Here is a 16507-nt window from a genome sequence, read left to right as displayed (position 1 = left end):
GTCTGTGGTAACCTTTGAAGCATCCAGCTGTTGTTCCTTCTTTAGTTTAGCCTGGTTCCTCTTATTTTTCTTCCTTTGGGCGCCAGATCACTGCACTCGCCAGATCACTTCCTCTACCATCTTGTGGACTTCCTCTTTCATGGGATTTTCCACAACGGTGGTGTTCGTTTTGCCGCAGCTATCGGATTCGGAATCAGGGTCGCTACCATCCTCAGATAGTTGGGTTAAGTTAATCCTCCCCCTGTGCTGCCCTTTATCCTCCTCCGTTTTTACACTAGGTTGTATAGTATAGGGGTAACCAAAGAAAAAATTTCAATGAGAAGTGGCGTTTTTTATTGGGATAACTGTTACAATTTTTTTTTTCAAAATAGTCTGGCTTAATCCCATTGTTGTTGTTTTAATATTTTTAAACAACTAATTTATTAGTGGAGAAAGTTTGGCATTAGGATCAATGAGTAACTAGTTACATAGCTGTGTCACAGTAAGCAAGTGTACTTATTGAACAACTGGGAAGGGTGAACAAAGAAAAAACTTCAATGAGAAGTTTGTCTTTGGCAACCTCACACAACCGCAACGAAAGTGTTTGCAAAATAAGACAAACCTTCTCCACTGTTATGTGTCGTATTTCAACAATAACAAAATTTTTGTCTTGTTTTTCAGAGTTATAATATTCTTGTTACTTGCAAAATACGAAGAGAATTTGGTGAAAAAAATAAACATTTTATTACTCTAATTTTGTTATTTTCTGATTTTATAGAAAAAGTTAAAGACAAAATGCTTCGAGTTCTTTCACTTTCTTGTCAATATTTCTTGCGCTAATGAAGATATTCGGTTGCAACCAATGTTTGCCTTATAGTATTCCTATTGGCGAACATTTTTAGATCATTATATTAAATCACAAGGACTCCCAATTTCATCATAAAATTAAAATAATGTGAAAGTAAATATTACAACATTTGAAGCGCATAGAAACCGCGTAATAGTGGAAATGACATAATGCGCATCCGATTTCCAACACTGGCGAATGAATCCCTTTTATGTGATATCCACTTTTTGAAATTCTAATTGGCGACCACGATGTAGCATCAGTTGCATATTAGGGTCGAAAAAACAGCGAAATCGCCATAATTTCCACGAAGTACAATTACATTTTATGCGCATCGATTTCAATGATCACCATTAAAAAACATCTTTCTATGCCGTTTCAGTGCGATCCATTAGGAACCGTGGATGTAGCATCTCACTCAATTTTTAGAAAAAATTTTGTATATCTACGGATTCCCGATAGCTTTTAAATATGTGTTTTCGCAAATTTTAAAGATTTGTACCGATCTATTTATTTAACTAAAAATAAACATCCAAACCGCATTTTAATACGCGATATTTGCGAAACCATTTTTTGCAGTTTTTCGAAATTTGAGGGGTATCATATTCGCCGACGGGAATTGTGTGCGTTTCCACGGGAATCGTATGACAGTTGTGAAATTTGAACCAAAAAAATTGTTCCTTTTTTTTTTTGAAAAATTTACGCACAAGAATTTCTACTTTGGGAGACAATTGATCTGATCCTATTAAGATTACACTCTCGAGCTATACATGCAAAACCCCATTTTTCAGTCTTCAAAATGTCAGCATCCCTTAGAGGAGGATGTAGTGTATATATTAAAAAATCATACATTAGAAACTTCATTTTTGAAATGTATTCTTTAACTTCTTTTTGGAGCATTAAGCTCTACATTGTGTTGAAAAGCCACTAATTGGAAATTTCCTTCAACGCATTTTCCTATACATTTTTTTTTTCATTAATACGACCGCAACTTCCGCTCAAATTATTATTTCAAAAAATCCGTGCTGAAACAGTTGATTTTACAGAAATGTGTTCAATACGGTATAGTACAATTGTTCGCGAGTTACAATACCCCATACCTCAGTTTCAACATATGTCAATTTTCTACAATAAGGCCCATATGTTTGTTTGGAAAAATGGGATTCTAATATATATTCGATTATTATTTATTAATCTGTTGGCGTAAATCTTCTTGAAAAATTAATTTCATTATGATTTTCCATCTAATTTCTTATCACATATTTTTTAAATATTGTCCGATAATCATTGGGTTAGCACTGTGGTGGAATGGTTACCAGTTCGCCTTTCACGCTGAATGCGCAATCAGACATTTAAATTTTCACAAAAATCTGTAAATAAAAAACACACAAAATTATGAATAAAAAGTACACTTATAAATTAAATTTCGTTAATTACCGAAATTGTAAACATCTACCCTTAAATTATGCTGACATTTCAAAGCCAGATTTTAAGTGTTTCTTGAAATTTTCTTCTAATTTTATTCCGCAAAGAGGTTTTTCAAAAAATCATATTCAGGATTGTAGAACTCGCGATTCTGAGTTATTTGATAAATGTGTCGTGAATGTAGTTTACTCAGCTTCACAGAAATCTGTATCCAAATACGTGGGCCTATACCAACAAGTTTTATGGGGAAAGTTGTATGCTAAATACTAAAGACCGTTCTATGAGGCTATACTAAAAAGTGGAGCAAAACCGAAGAATTTAAGCGAAAAATTGTATGACACAAACAAAGACCAAATGTCAGCCATTTCGACAGGATATTGAGGGCACAACCTTTAAAATACAGAAAATCGGGAGGTACGCTTCTATGAGGGCAGTGTGAAGACATTGATCTATACAAATAGCTCTCTTCTGGAATATTTTATACCCAATGGAAATCTAAATACTAAATTTCATATATTTCGGTTTAATAATGAAGCTAAAACTTTCAAAATACCGAAAATCGGGAGGAACCGTTCTATGGGTGATATAAGAAGACATGGACCTATGTATACCGAGAAATTTCAAGTGGAAAGTTTTTTAAAAATGTCAGCCATTATGGTGGGATATCGACGACACAACCTTCAAAAAACCGAATACCCCTTTTAAAATGTCAAATATGCTAGGAGTAATGGAAACTTCAATACCAAATTATAAAGCACAACTAGGGATAACCCGTTAACGCATTTGTGGGTTACTGACAGTAACTCACAATTCCACTGCCGACATTACCTTTCTCGCTTAAGCGTTTATTTCATCCAATTTCATTCAATTAACATCGATAATCTTTATGATTATACCCTCCACCAGGGACGTACGCAGGGGGGTGGGCGGCGAAATGGTTTGGTCGAACAATTCTTTTGAGCTACTTTTAAAAATTTTTACCTTTTTGTTTCTCATAAATAATTTTTATATGTCCATATTTACATTAGGCAATTTTCCTTGCGGCAATTATCAGTTTGATGGAAAGATAGGTGAGGTATATGGTAACCCTTTGCCTCTCCACACCCTCTCTCACCTACAAACTGACAATTGCCGCAAGGAAAATTGTCTAATGTAAATATGAACTATTTTGAGATTTTAAATTGTTGTGAAATTTATGTACTTCATTTGCAAGGTTTGTAAAAAGTATTTTAAAATTTTTTGTATGCAATTTTCAATTTTTTTTTTTTTTTTTTTTTTGAAATTGAAACTTCAAGTAAAATCCGAAGTATCGTTCCAGTACTATATTTGCTATGCCATTTTCGAGATTTATAATAGCATGTATTCATAAAATATTACGGGTTCAATATACTAGGAACGGAAGTGCATGAAATGAAAAATATCTATTAGATAAAATGTACAATATATCAAGGGTTTTTCGTGGACTATATCTCGAAAACCATTTAAAACTTTATTTCGACAACTTTGTTGCTCAAAGTAGAAGAAAATGAAGAAGAACAATTAATTGTTGTGCGTCAAAAACTTCTAAAATCTGATATATGCAACATACCCACTTGATTTTTTCCTATATACACACATACAATTGTACCTTCAGCCATTAGGCTAATGAGGTTATACACATTTTGATACGATACAAATGTCCCTAATCGAAATAATGTTTTTAGACTCCACATAGTTTGGACGAAATCCAGGTCGACAATTTTCAGTCATTTAGCCCAGTCTGCCTCTTCGGCTGTGGCGCATGACATGTCTCAAACGGATCAACCGATTTGGTATTGCCTACATTTGTTGTGGAATTGTGGAGCCCCCATGAACAACAAATAACGGCTCCTCCCGATTTCAGTTACTTTCAATTGTTTAGCAGACCGCATTAGCTAAAATTAGGTATTTGGGGTTCACAGTGGTAAAAAACTTCTCCATCTAAAATAATGGACATTTGTAACAGAAAGAAAACACATTATTCCATATTTGTTCAGAATATTTCTAGGTGGAGGGTATAAAAAGTTCGGCCCAAAACTTAATTTTTTTTTACTTGTTTTTCAATAATATCAAGTTAATATCAACTTAACAGTAGAACAGTGGAGAATGTCATACCAATTTTTTAATAATTTATTTAATTTCCCATTATTTGACTTCTTTCAGTCCATTAAGATGTATAAGAACATTCCATTCGTTTTATTATTAAAAACAGCTAATTTTTTTATTTGTTGCATAAATAATGAATTATTTGTGAGAGTGTTTTAATGTATGCTCATTTTTTTGCACATAAACTTAATTCAGGAAATTAAACAATAATTAGGTTTATTAAACATTAATGCAATTCTTGTTTTGTTCACTGGCATTATTTAATCGATTTTCTCCACTCCCGTAGATTTGCAACGCGTTTACTGTTTATTTGTGACTGATTTAAATGTTCCGGAAATTGTTGATTTTCGCGATAATGTCACACTGTCGTGCAGCTATGAAATGAGTGGCCATACATTAAACTCTGTCAAATGGTATAAGGATAAAATGGAATTTTTCAGGTAAGTCCAACAGAGAAATGCAATTAATCCGATAAGCGTCAAGAAAAATATACATATGTGTATTGAAAATAAACAAACAACCAATGACACAAACACATGTAAATGTCTTTATTGTGTGTTTTGATTTCAACCGCAGATACTCACCGATGATGCATCCGGTGTATATAAAATTCCCTGTAACTGGCGTCCATTTACCTGATGGCAGATATTATTGTAATGAGTCATCGTGCAAGGTGGAATTGAGTATGCTGAGTGCCAAGTCGTCGGGTGTATACAAATGTGAAGTGTCGGGAGATGCACCACATTTCCAGTTGGCGGCCAAAGAAGACAATATGACAGTGGCAGGTATGACAAACTGAATGACGTCGCTCTTAGATACGAATACATATCTAAGATATGGGGTTCTGTTTTGTTTTATTATTTACAGCACTGCCACAGAGTGATCCGCTAATAGAAAGCTTTAATCCCATGTACCGTATGGAAGATTTTCTAAGTGCAACGTGTACCTCTGATTACTCGAGTGTACCAACACGGTTGACCTGGTATATTAATGGTGAACAGGTACGTACATAGATATATAGGTACATAATACATTACTTTTTATAAATAGAATGTGCACTGAATGAAACAGAAATAATCAATGTGTAATATAACAGTCATTATTAAATTTCAAGACAATACTAGTTAAATAGTGAGTAAATAAAAACACACACCCACAAATAAATACGTAAATGATTTCAGTCGATTACCAAGATCTACAGTTTTTTATGTTTAACTAATAAAGCTTCATTCAGTTGCATTATTTACTGCACATTTGTGAATTTTTGGAATATCACAAAATGGACTCCTCCTTCAATGGCATATTTGTATATTATATTTACTTGTAGGCATCTCTTGGTGAACTACAACCTAATGTGGACACCAGTATATCCGCCCATGGTTATATCCTGAGACGTATCAAGTTGCAGGTGCATTTTTATTTAAGCGGTCCTCGTTTCTTTCATGCTGGCAAAATACTAAATTTAAAATGTGTTGCGGAGATTGAGAATTTCCCCGAACTTACACGAGAAACATCCCTAAATGCTGTTCTTATTCCCTATGACAATTTAAACAATCAAATGTTAATTCATGCCGGCTCAAGAGGTAAGTCACTGCGAATCTATGAGCAACTAAAGTAATCCTACAATCACAATGTTAGTTTTATTATAAAAAAGTTTATTTTTTATTATGTTTCAAGTTTCAGTCAGATAATTGCTTTTAAATAAACAAACCCCTTGTCGGTGCCTTCTGTAGTTAATAAGTGAGAAATGTTGCCACGACAAAAGTGGAGATATTATTGCCCATTATTTCTTTATGTCGAAGTACGAATAGTTATCGCTGCTTATCACTAAATGTTGCACGGACTTCATACTGACTCCTGTGTTTTATGTTTTTCTCGTACTTCCTTTTTTATTAGAGCTGGCAAAAATTGATGGCTCTGTCGATAGCATCGGTTATTTTTTTCAAAAATTCAATATCGATACATAGTTTTGTCTATCGATACTATCGGATTAAAAAACTCTAACCTAAAATCTATTGAAATGAATGGAAAGTACGCAGCTTTTCGGTTTCGTATATGAGAGAAAGTAAGTCAATAGTCACACGTACACAATTTTCGGAAAGAGTAAATTGTATTTTTGTGTCTTTTTATTAAATAAAAGCAATTGTTTTTCTTCTTTGTATTTCTGTGAAGTACTTATGCAAAATGTCTGCAAAAGCATAGATATTTCCGCCAATTTTATTTCTAAATTAATGGTGATGACAAATTAACGATAATATCGATAGCTAAAGATTTTTTGAAGTGAAATATCGAAAGTATCTAATGTTGTGAATATCGATAGTTTACCAGCTCTATATATTGTGAATATCGATAGTTTGCTAGCGTATTTTAAGTTTGTTTTTCCGTTTGATGTAACCATTTGCGGCCATTGATCAACACCCTATAAAGTATATATGGGGATTTCTGAGTAAAATCGGACACTTTTTCAATATGAAGTTTTGATTTCCTTTATTTTTTGCTGAGGTGATGCTGCTCATCAGCAAAACATTCTCGTATATTTTCAGTTTTCTGTAAAGTCCATGTGCAAAGAAATAATCATAACTTCTTTAATATTGGTCCAAATAGAAAAATCTTTTTTTGTACATTTTTTAATTTTATTGGCTATCTGATGAAAAATAGACAAAAATTTTGCACAGTGGTTTTGGATGCAATTTTCGCGATTTAAAATTTAAAATCTATTTTTATCAATGATTGTACTCTTCGATTTTCCTTAATATTTTTGTATTAAACTACGATTAATTACAAAAATTGTAAGTTCTATTTGGCAATGGGATTCAAATTATTACTATTTTTTCTTAATTTTTTTTAAAATTTGTCAATAAAATTTTCCTTTATAGCAAATAATATTTCAATACTTGTTTTTTTTTTTCATTTATTTGGGAATACATCTTGAATGGAAGACTATCAAATAAATGTTGGGTGACTTTAAATGGATAATAATTTTGTATCTGTATCGGGTAATATACATTATGAAATTCGTGAAAATCGCGAAGTCCTCAAAATCACTTGATGCGCATGCGGTTTTCCGTTACAACGAATTGTTTTCTTTTTTTATATGATTTACTTTGGCGGCTGCGATGTAGCATGGTCAAAAGATTAGTGTGCAAAAAACTGTATAACGCTTATAATTTGCAAAGTACATACATATATTTTTATGTGCATCTGATATCACTATCAACCGGGAAATAATACATCGATCTAAACCTATTAAAAAAAATCCGTCAAGAACCGTGGATGTACATTCAGTAGTGTGTCGGTTTTTTAACTGAAAAAGGAACGATCCACAGAAATTTCGAATTAATCCTCGATATTTTCAAAAACATTTTTTTCAAATTTTTAATTTTGTGCAGTAGCCGTTTCCGCCGTTGTAGTGGATGGATTTTCACAATCTGCGATTTATCAGATCCGGACGTCGAAAAACTAAAATATCGCGGGGTACAAGCACACTCAAAGGGATATTTTTTATCGCACTTAATTTTTTCCTTGGCAGTAGATTACTGTGATGCTGAGTGGACTACATAGCAAATATACATACATATCAAATTATGCGTAATCGCGAGAACTTTAATCCTATTATTGATTTTTTTGAAATACCCAAATGCGCGTCCCAGTTAAATCAAAAATACAAAAAAAAACACCTAAAATCCGGCTTCAAAATGTCAGCATCCATAAAAGGGGGATGTAGTGGAAATTTTGAAAGGTGTTATATTAGAAGTCTAATCCTCATTTTGTATTCTTCTACTTTTACTCCGGACAGATGTCCGTCAATAGAATGGTTTAACCAGCAATCGAATAGCAACGTTAAAAAAATCGTTAGCATCAATGTGTTCTTACCTATTTTTATTCATTTACGCGGTCATAACTTCCACACAAATGAACATTTTTTGCCAAATTTTTGAGTTTTGTTTAATTTGATCCAGTAATAGTCACAGTTACTGGTAAACTACAGTAGTTCGCGTATTATAATAGTGCAAACCTTGGCTTCATGGAAACTAATTTTTTTGTCTTTCAAATAAAATTTTTCGAATTACAAATGGAATAATTCGAATTTCAAATACAATAATTCGAATTACAAATGGAATAATTCGAATTAGAAATGAAATGTTACGAATTACAAATAGAATTCTCGAATTAAAATAATTCGTATTACATCTGAAAAAGGTGTAGTAGTTACTCAGGGCGAATTTAGGAAGGTGATACAAAAGGCAAATTCAGGCCTGTCCAAAATTTTCTCGCGAAGAATCCACCAAGAACAAATAAAACAACAATATGTGTGTTTTTGGTATTAATTTTTAATTGAAACAAAATGCTTTAACAGCAAGTGAAGACATCAGTTGGTATTACTGTATTACCTTCTTTTTTGCACCATGGTAGTTACTAATTGTTCATATTTACTTCAATACAGTGGTGCACAGTGGTCCCACTTGTATGGAAAAGAGTGCCAAAAATAGTTCTAATCGAGCTACCGCCTCCAAATTTTAAACGTGGGCTTATAACAAGCCAAAAAGATAGAAAACCATTTTTAGTGTATGTAGGTCCATATTTGGGTATAGCTCCCATAGAAAGGTACCGCCTAGGAAGGTACCTTCCGATTTGTGGTATTTTTACGATTATGGCCAAATTAACCAACCGATTTGGATGTTATTTTGCATTTTGAGTTCTGAGTGAATACTACCTCCTGGCAAAATAATCAATATAGGTCCACGTTTAGGTATAGCCGCCATATAAATGTACCCTCAGATTTTCGGTATTTTAACAATTTTAGCGAAATTTTCCAACTGATTTGGCTGCAATTTGGCATTTTGAGTTCTGAGTGAACCAAATACCTCCATGCAAAAAAAATGGCCAATATCGGTCTACGTTTAGGTATAGCCCCCATATAAACGTACCCGATTTTCGGAATTTTGACGATTTTACAGGCGTGGTATAAGAGGAATAACTTAGCGGGTGGCAGAAGGGGCGACTGTACTTTTTTTAATCGTAAAATAAAGACTTTCCCCTGCATTATAAAAAAATCGAGACACACAAATACTCACAGCATTAGTAAAACTCAACATAAATTAATAGTAATTAATTAAAAATAGCAGAAAAATTCATTTATAAAGAATTTATTTTTAATGAAGTTAGAAAACGAATTATGAATTTGTTTTTTCGTAAAAACATTGTCAATACCATCACCTATAAGTTTCATTTTGAAAATTGCACATTTACCTCTCCAATTTTTTATAATTTTACTCATAACCTACGAATGCTTTGCGGATGTATTTTTCGTTTTTAAGGTCTCACATACAAATCACAACTTCTTCGATTTAAATTGGCGTATAACCGCTGTTAATTTACAAAAATAAGGCTGGCTGTTAAAAATTTGATATGTTTAGAGAATATTTATTTATTTCATTCGCAATAAAATTTGTCGCCATCAATTTTTCGATTTTTGTCCACGGGCGGAACCACTGTGTGGTGGGGGGAATAAAAAGTTCGGCCTGGCCGAACTTAACGCCGTTTTTACTTGTCTAGTTTTTAATTGACCGAATTAGCTACAATTAGGTATTTAAGGTACCCAATGGTCCTTCATTATTCCATATAAGTTCAGAGTATATCATGTGGATGGTATAAAAAGTCCGGCAAGGCCAAACTTAACACTTTTTTCTTGTTTTCGTTTACTTGCCCATTCTTATGGGTATTATCATTAAGTACATATGGAATTCTGCCTCATGATTTTTTGTTTTATCGCAGGAACCTCTTAAGTGTTGATCAGAAAACTATTTTCTCGTGTATTTTAAGCAAAATATTCATCATTACTTTAAACTGATTTTTTTACATAGCATTTTTTGTGATATTAAAATCCATGCAACATAAATGTTTGAATGTATCTATGGATACCGTCCTTTAGCTTGCAAAAGCATTTCACAGCAACTACTGTGAAATGTTTTTTCTGATTATAAAATTTCTTAAATATGTTCTCAAAATAATAACAACAACATTTTGATCACAAGGGTTACTTAAGTAATTTCACGAAATTTAATTTATTATAAATAATGCATATTTTATTGGATTCATATTTAATTTGTTTTCTTTGTATTCTTTGTTTTATTCTCTTCTCGCTATTCATCATAACGCAGCAGCCACCTACAGTCCTGTGTCTGTGACATTACTCACCGTTGTTGTGGCCACCGTTGTGATATTCTCAACAGTGTTCAGCTTCAACAACTTATGATCTCCTGAAATTACAATGGCATTATTTAAATTATAAATTATTAACATTAAGCGGACAATGGAAGCTGTATTAGAAAAAAAACCTACGAATATAAGCGAAGACAGGCGTTAAACGAGGATCTGTAAGCAGTAATCCCCGCAGGGATAATAGGAACGTTGCAGTGGCTTGAGAAAAAGTTTACAGACGAAGTTACTATATCATATTAGTTAGTCTATAAAATAAAAAAGCGGAAAACAATGAATGGAAGCGGCAACATGAAGGTAAACAGAGGAGAAATAGCAAAAATATTTTTTTGATTCATTCTTAACATTGTTTTCATCATCATTATTTATTAAATACTATTTTTATATGTATTATTCCTTTTGTATATATGTATATCATCGAATATTAAATAAAAAATGAAGTAACACATAACGACGAAGTTACGACGAAATCAGTTCAGAAAATGATGGCGATGTGGAGTGAATTTATTCAGATGGATGTGATTGAATGTGTGTGCAAAACTGGAAAAAAGTGAAGCTATCAGAACAATAATGGTATCGATTAATTCTCTCTTTAAGTAGATTAAAAATGTAAATATGTACCGGACAAACTTTAGTGTGCAGTGTCAGAATATTTCGATTCCACATAAGATAACCAACATGATTAAAAAACAATCCACGTTTCTCTTCATATATTTCGACCATTTATGTATAATTGTGTTGTGTGATTTATGCCTTTCTGGATGCATCCATTACAATTATCGGATTAGTAAGTTTTCCCCTTGTTGCAAATATGAAATAAAGGATGTCGTTAATACAGTTACGTCGACAATTTTATGTCTTATACATATTTCTTTTAATAGAAACTCTGACAAGCTAATTGTAATTACTGTTACAATCAAGAGACATGGAGATATATAAGTAATCTGGTAAGAAAAAGGAAAACGTCGAAATGATTGTTCTTCTTGTTAATTTTGAGCTGTTCAGTGGAATATATTTTCAAATTTTTCGATCACGGTTTGAAACAGCTATACTCAAAAATGGTGCATAAGTACTACAAGAGGTCAAGTTCAAAATAATTTGAAATCTATTTATACCATATTTATACCTTATGTCTTTGTGCATTCGTATGTAACGTACAAAATGAAACGGCATTTATTGTCCGATTCAGCTGAAAATTGGAAATTTCATTTTTTTAGCCATAGGAAAGTGAGCGCTTTTTGGTGAAAATCGGTTCAGATTTGGATATAGCTCCCATATATATTTTCGGCAATTTTGATGAAACTTAGAATGTGTGACGGAATTTGGTCTAGCAATAAGTGTATCATATTACATATATCGTATACATATTTGCAATGGTGTAGGGTATCATATAGTCGGCCCCGGGTTGTTGTAAAGGCATCACCCTAATTTAAACATATATGCTGAAAATAAAATCGAATATATTTTTTAATGAAGACTACTTTTACTTTTATGCAATAGGGCGATGACTTGTCTGGGAGAGAAAGCGAAAAATACCCGGTATCGATTACGATTTCGAAATTAATATAAGCGACGACTCCTGAGTATTTCTAAAACATATGAACGTCGAATAAAATCAAGGCATATTTATATAAGGTAGATGCATGAATTACAACAACTAATAAATTTACAAAAACAACATTGTTGTTCATGGTAGAACAAAGAAGGTAGAGTAAATACCTTAAACAAATACAACTCAACAACAACCACATAGAAAATTTGTTTTTGTTTCTAATGTTAGTGTCATGTGAAAATGTGAAAAAATAAGGAAATATCTATAAATTATTGAAATTTATAAAACTAATATTTTTTCACATTTGATTGAATATTTTGAAGAACATGAATGACAAACCGTTACATTTTCAATTTGGAAGTATCCATATCATTCCACTAAATGGTTAATTTTACGCAGAAAGTAGAATTCTTGCAAAAATGTTTGGGGTTGCTAAAAATTCACTCAAACTTTTGTTTTTAAAATCAAAGAAGCACATGTTTATTAGGGTTTTAATTTGTTAACTTTAACGAAATACCACACATATTAACAAATATTGTACTGCTCCTATAAGCGGTGTTATAGTATGCGGCAAATTGTTTGGACTTGGAAGAGGTAACATATCATTGATATGAAGAAGTCTTTACGGGAAATAGCCTTTTCCGAATGATACAATTTTTTCTCAAAAATATATATCCCTAATATACATTAAAAATTTAAATAAAAATATAAAATGTCGTATGGAATTTGACACTAACATTACTGCAGTCAGTTCAGTCAGCTGGGTATTGGAAAATATTGGATAATAGGATCGTTCTTAAAATTTTCTCAGGAAAAAACTAAATAAATTTTGAAAATCCTCTAAAATAGAAAACATTTGAATCAAAATGTAAATATAAAGCATTCAGAATTGTCGTAGGTCCTTTTTACTACACGTTTAGGATGAAAAGAAGCATTTTATGGTAGGAAATTGTGAAGTTTCAAATTTCATGAGCAGACCCTATCGCATCATGAAACCCCAATTTACAAAAACAGTAAAAATACAGCTGATTGTCATTTCTATCTTCTATAAATATGTCTTGAAAAAATAATAAATTTAATAGTAAAAAAGAAGACAATACGAACTTTATCGCATTAATAACTTTCTGTGGTGACCAAACACGGACAAATTGTGTTTCAGAAGTGGCACAGTTCTTCTCGTGAACTTGATATTTTTGGATAATAATGCGATTATCGCATTCGGTGCTATAATCGCCTTCAAGATACTTTTTGGTTACTAAGATATAGCAAATGTTTATAGATGGGATTCTAAGCGGTATTTACGCAAAACATGGGTAAATACCTATTAAATTTCTTATTTTAATTTAGTTTTTCTATCAAGCAGAAAATCAAAAACAATACCAGAAAAGCGGTTAAAACACTCGAACTGTAGTGGGATTCTGTAACTCATTTTTGCAGTTACCGACAAAAATCGGTAAAATTAAATCGCAAAATTATGACTAAAAACATAAAGAAAAGTTGACATCACTGTTTGTGTCGGTAAAGGCTTGCGACTACTTTTTATTCATCGTTAACTTACCGAAAAATTTCGTTAATTATCGAAATTATAAGCATTTTAATTTTACCTTCTTTGTTTTACCGACAATTATCGATAACAGCAAAAATGAGTTACAGAATCCCACTACTGAACTTGTTATATATCCAATCGGTCGTTGGAGTTGATTGTGCGAAAAAGTTGACGAAGAATGCAAAAATTATAGCTTTGCCGAGGAGGACTCAAATCTCAAGGTTATCCACTAAAACCGTGGTTTAATCCATCTGATATATGAAAAAGTGTGGATCTCGACTCAGCATTTATGTTTTTCTGCAAGGAGAACTACAACAAACCGCTCTAAAAGCTCTCAAATATCAAAACTTATGCTGTCACAGTATGTGAGAGATTTACCAAAATATGGGCCAACCCTATTTTAACTTGCCCAGTATCCAAAAAAGTAATTTTATTCATAGTCAGTTAAAATTTTCTAAAGCACTGCGTTTTCGCATCTAATTGGATTATTTAGTTTCTGTAGTTTATATCCACATATTAGATAAATAAATACCTGAGTATTTATCATTTGTACCCAATTTACCTATTTTAATGGGTATTTAGCCAAATGTTGGCAGGATATTTTTCAATCTGACTATTTATCAGTCAGCAGGAATTTGGTTTTAATTAGTTGCAACGTAATGTAAGGATATACACAACTGATCATAATTGAGTGCACTGTCATCATTAACTGTGATGATTGTTCGCAGCAAAATTCACTAAAGAGAACTCTATAACAGCTTGTAGATTTTGAGTCTTCCGTTGGCTAAGCGACATGCCGACAGCTCTTTACTTCGATGTATTCTCTTTTTAGTGGCACAGCACTACTGGTCGTACCTTAGGTTCTTTTATGGGAAACTTTTTTAACTAAGTAAACATTTTTAGCTTCCAGATGACAATTTGGAGCTAGCATTTTAGATCGACTCTCATCATGTTGATGAAATTTTTGCAGAATGTTGTGCTCTCGGCCGATTTTACAACGGTGCAATTTGTTTCGAGGGCATGTCCATAATGTCCCAAAAGGTCTAAATAATCCTGCCGATACCAACCAAACGTACATCAAATTCCAAGAAGATCTATAGAAAACATCTTCGGGTAAATCCCTACATTTTTGCTCAAGTGCAGTTTTAGAGCTGTTCGGGGATCGTTTGCAAATTTGTACCGAAAGTACTTATTGTGGTCCTGATTACAACAATATATAGTTTTTCGTGGGGTTTTGGACCAATATGTCAGGAAGCATGAACTAAAGAAGATTGAACTACAAACCTTCTCTGTACAAGTGGCCCCTGCACCACGGAACTCCTGGTAGGCTTTATCTTATCTTCTGGATTTGAGGGATATTAAAAGTTTAGTTACAAGAACCGTAATTTTCACTAAATGCCAGGTGGGTGGTTTAAGTAAATTCTCAATAATTAACAATTTAAATTTGAGAAAAAAATGAACATCGTTACTAGGCACAGGTCCGGTATAAAATGTGTGATAAGCAATAAGAGAGTGAGAGTATTTAAAAGATTTTGAATAGGAATTTGAGTATTGATTGAATATCTAACCGATAACACTTTTAAGTAATAACATAAATAAACAATTGCCATATGTTTTTTACAAATTTATTAAAGAAAAAATTTTCAACAAAGTAGACTCTTGTAGGTTCTTGCGCAAGGAAATATTCTGGGTCATGAATTGTCATAATTAAAATATGTACGAATATAACATTCCTGCTAAAATATGCGGCTGTTACCGTTGTGGGCGCCTACGAAACCCTTTGTTACGAAAGAGTGTTGCGGTGCCACTTCTAACTCGATAACGAATGGACCAATAATCATATATTTTGGTGGGCTTATTAAATAACTACCCAATAATATTCTGCCTTTAACGAACGAAGTAAAAGTCCAAATTTCTATTGCAACGGTGTATATAAAAATCGGTAAAAATAGAAAAAAACACTAATTCCATAGAATATGCACAGACTTCAAAAATGTCATTTCGACATAAAAAAATTACACACAAAATACAAAGAATTTTTCCTTTTCAACTCCCATATGTCCGCCCATTTTGTTCCGAACGCCCTGAAAATTGTACCAACTATTCTATACTACTAATGCTTCAAAATACGCCAAGAAACCCTCTTAAGCATGCAAAGCTAAACCTTTCTGATTTAAGTGAAAATCATCATAATACGATACACCTATTGTACTATGTCCAATCAAATCTATTATAGACGCGAATCTGGCACATTTTCTTCATATCTAATTTTAGTCTTAAATATAGATGGTTATCACTGCCAAACGAACGAATATCTCTGCCATATCTGAATATGTTTCACCCGATTTTCGGTGCAAACTCGCTGACTTATTTACTACATTTGATATTTAACCTGCCTTAAATGGGTACGATGGTATAAAAAATAAATCCATTAAGAATGTAATTTGAATTTAATTTTTGGGCAAAGCTCACCCTTTCCGATATTTGTGAAAATCATCATAATACGATACACCTAATATATGTTTGTCCAAACAAATCAAATTTATCATAGACACCAGTCTGCCACATTTGGTTCATATCGAATTTCAAACTTAAATATAGATGTAAATAGTTTTATTTCGACCTTATTCAATTCTTTATTTAAATTTTTTTTTTGAAAACTTTGTTTTCTCAGGCTAAAAGGTCAGTTTCAGTGAAAATAAAGATTATTTATTTCATTTTCTTATCCGACGTTTCGCTGGTATTTTCCAGCTTCTTCAGGGATAATAATTTATTAAATCTGGCAACGACAATATGAAGTAAACAGAGTTATAAT

The 16507-nt window shown here is 32.5% G+C and overlaps 1 protein-coding gene across 2 annotated transcripts in view; it reads left to right on the top strand.

Annotated features, from left to right (window-relative positions):
- The window catches only part of beat-Va (beaten path Va), a 48488-nt gene extending 35331 nt beyond the window's left edge, over window positions 1-13157 (top strand). Inside the window, exons 2-6 of one of the 2 annotated variants that reach the window (XM_073958218.1) lie at window positions 4662-4815; window positions 4952-5160; window positions 5243-5376; window positions 5703-5958; window positions 10537-13157. In XM_073958218.1, the coding sequence (XP_073814319.1) occupies window positions 4662-4815; window positions 4952-5160; window positions 5243-5376; window positions 5703-5958; window positions 10537-10631 (848 nt within the window). In that variant the 3' untranslated portion in view covers window positions 10632-13157. The remainder of the gene's footprint in view (window positions 1-4661; window positions 4816-4951; window positions 5161-5242; window positions 5377-5702; window positions 5959-10536) is intronic. The other variant, XM_073958223.1, reaches the window with a different exon arrangement.
- The last annotated feature ends 3350 nt before the right edge of the window (window positions 13158-16507 follow it).

This window comes from Musca autumnalis, unplaced genomic scaffold (assembly GCF_047663935.1).
Source record: "Musca autumnalis isolate F117 unplaced genomic scaffold, ASM4766393v1 scaffold_1, whole genome shotgun sequence".
NCBI lineage: Eukaryota > Metazoa > Arthropoda > Insecta > Diptera > Muscidae > Musca > Musca autumnalis.
The sequence above is the reverse complement of the archived record's forward strand: the minus strand, read 5'-3'. Positions and strand labels throughout refer to the sequence as shown.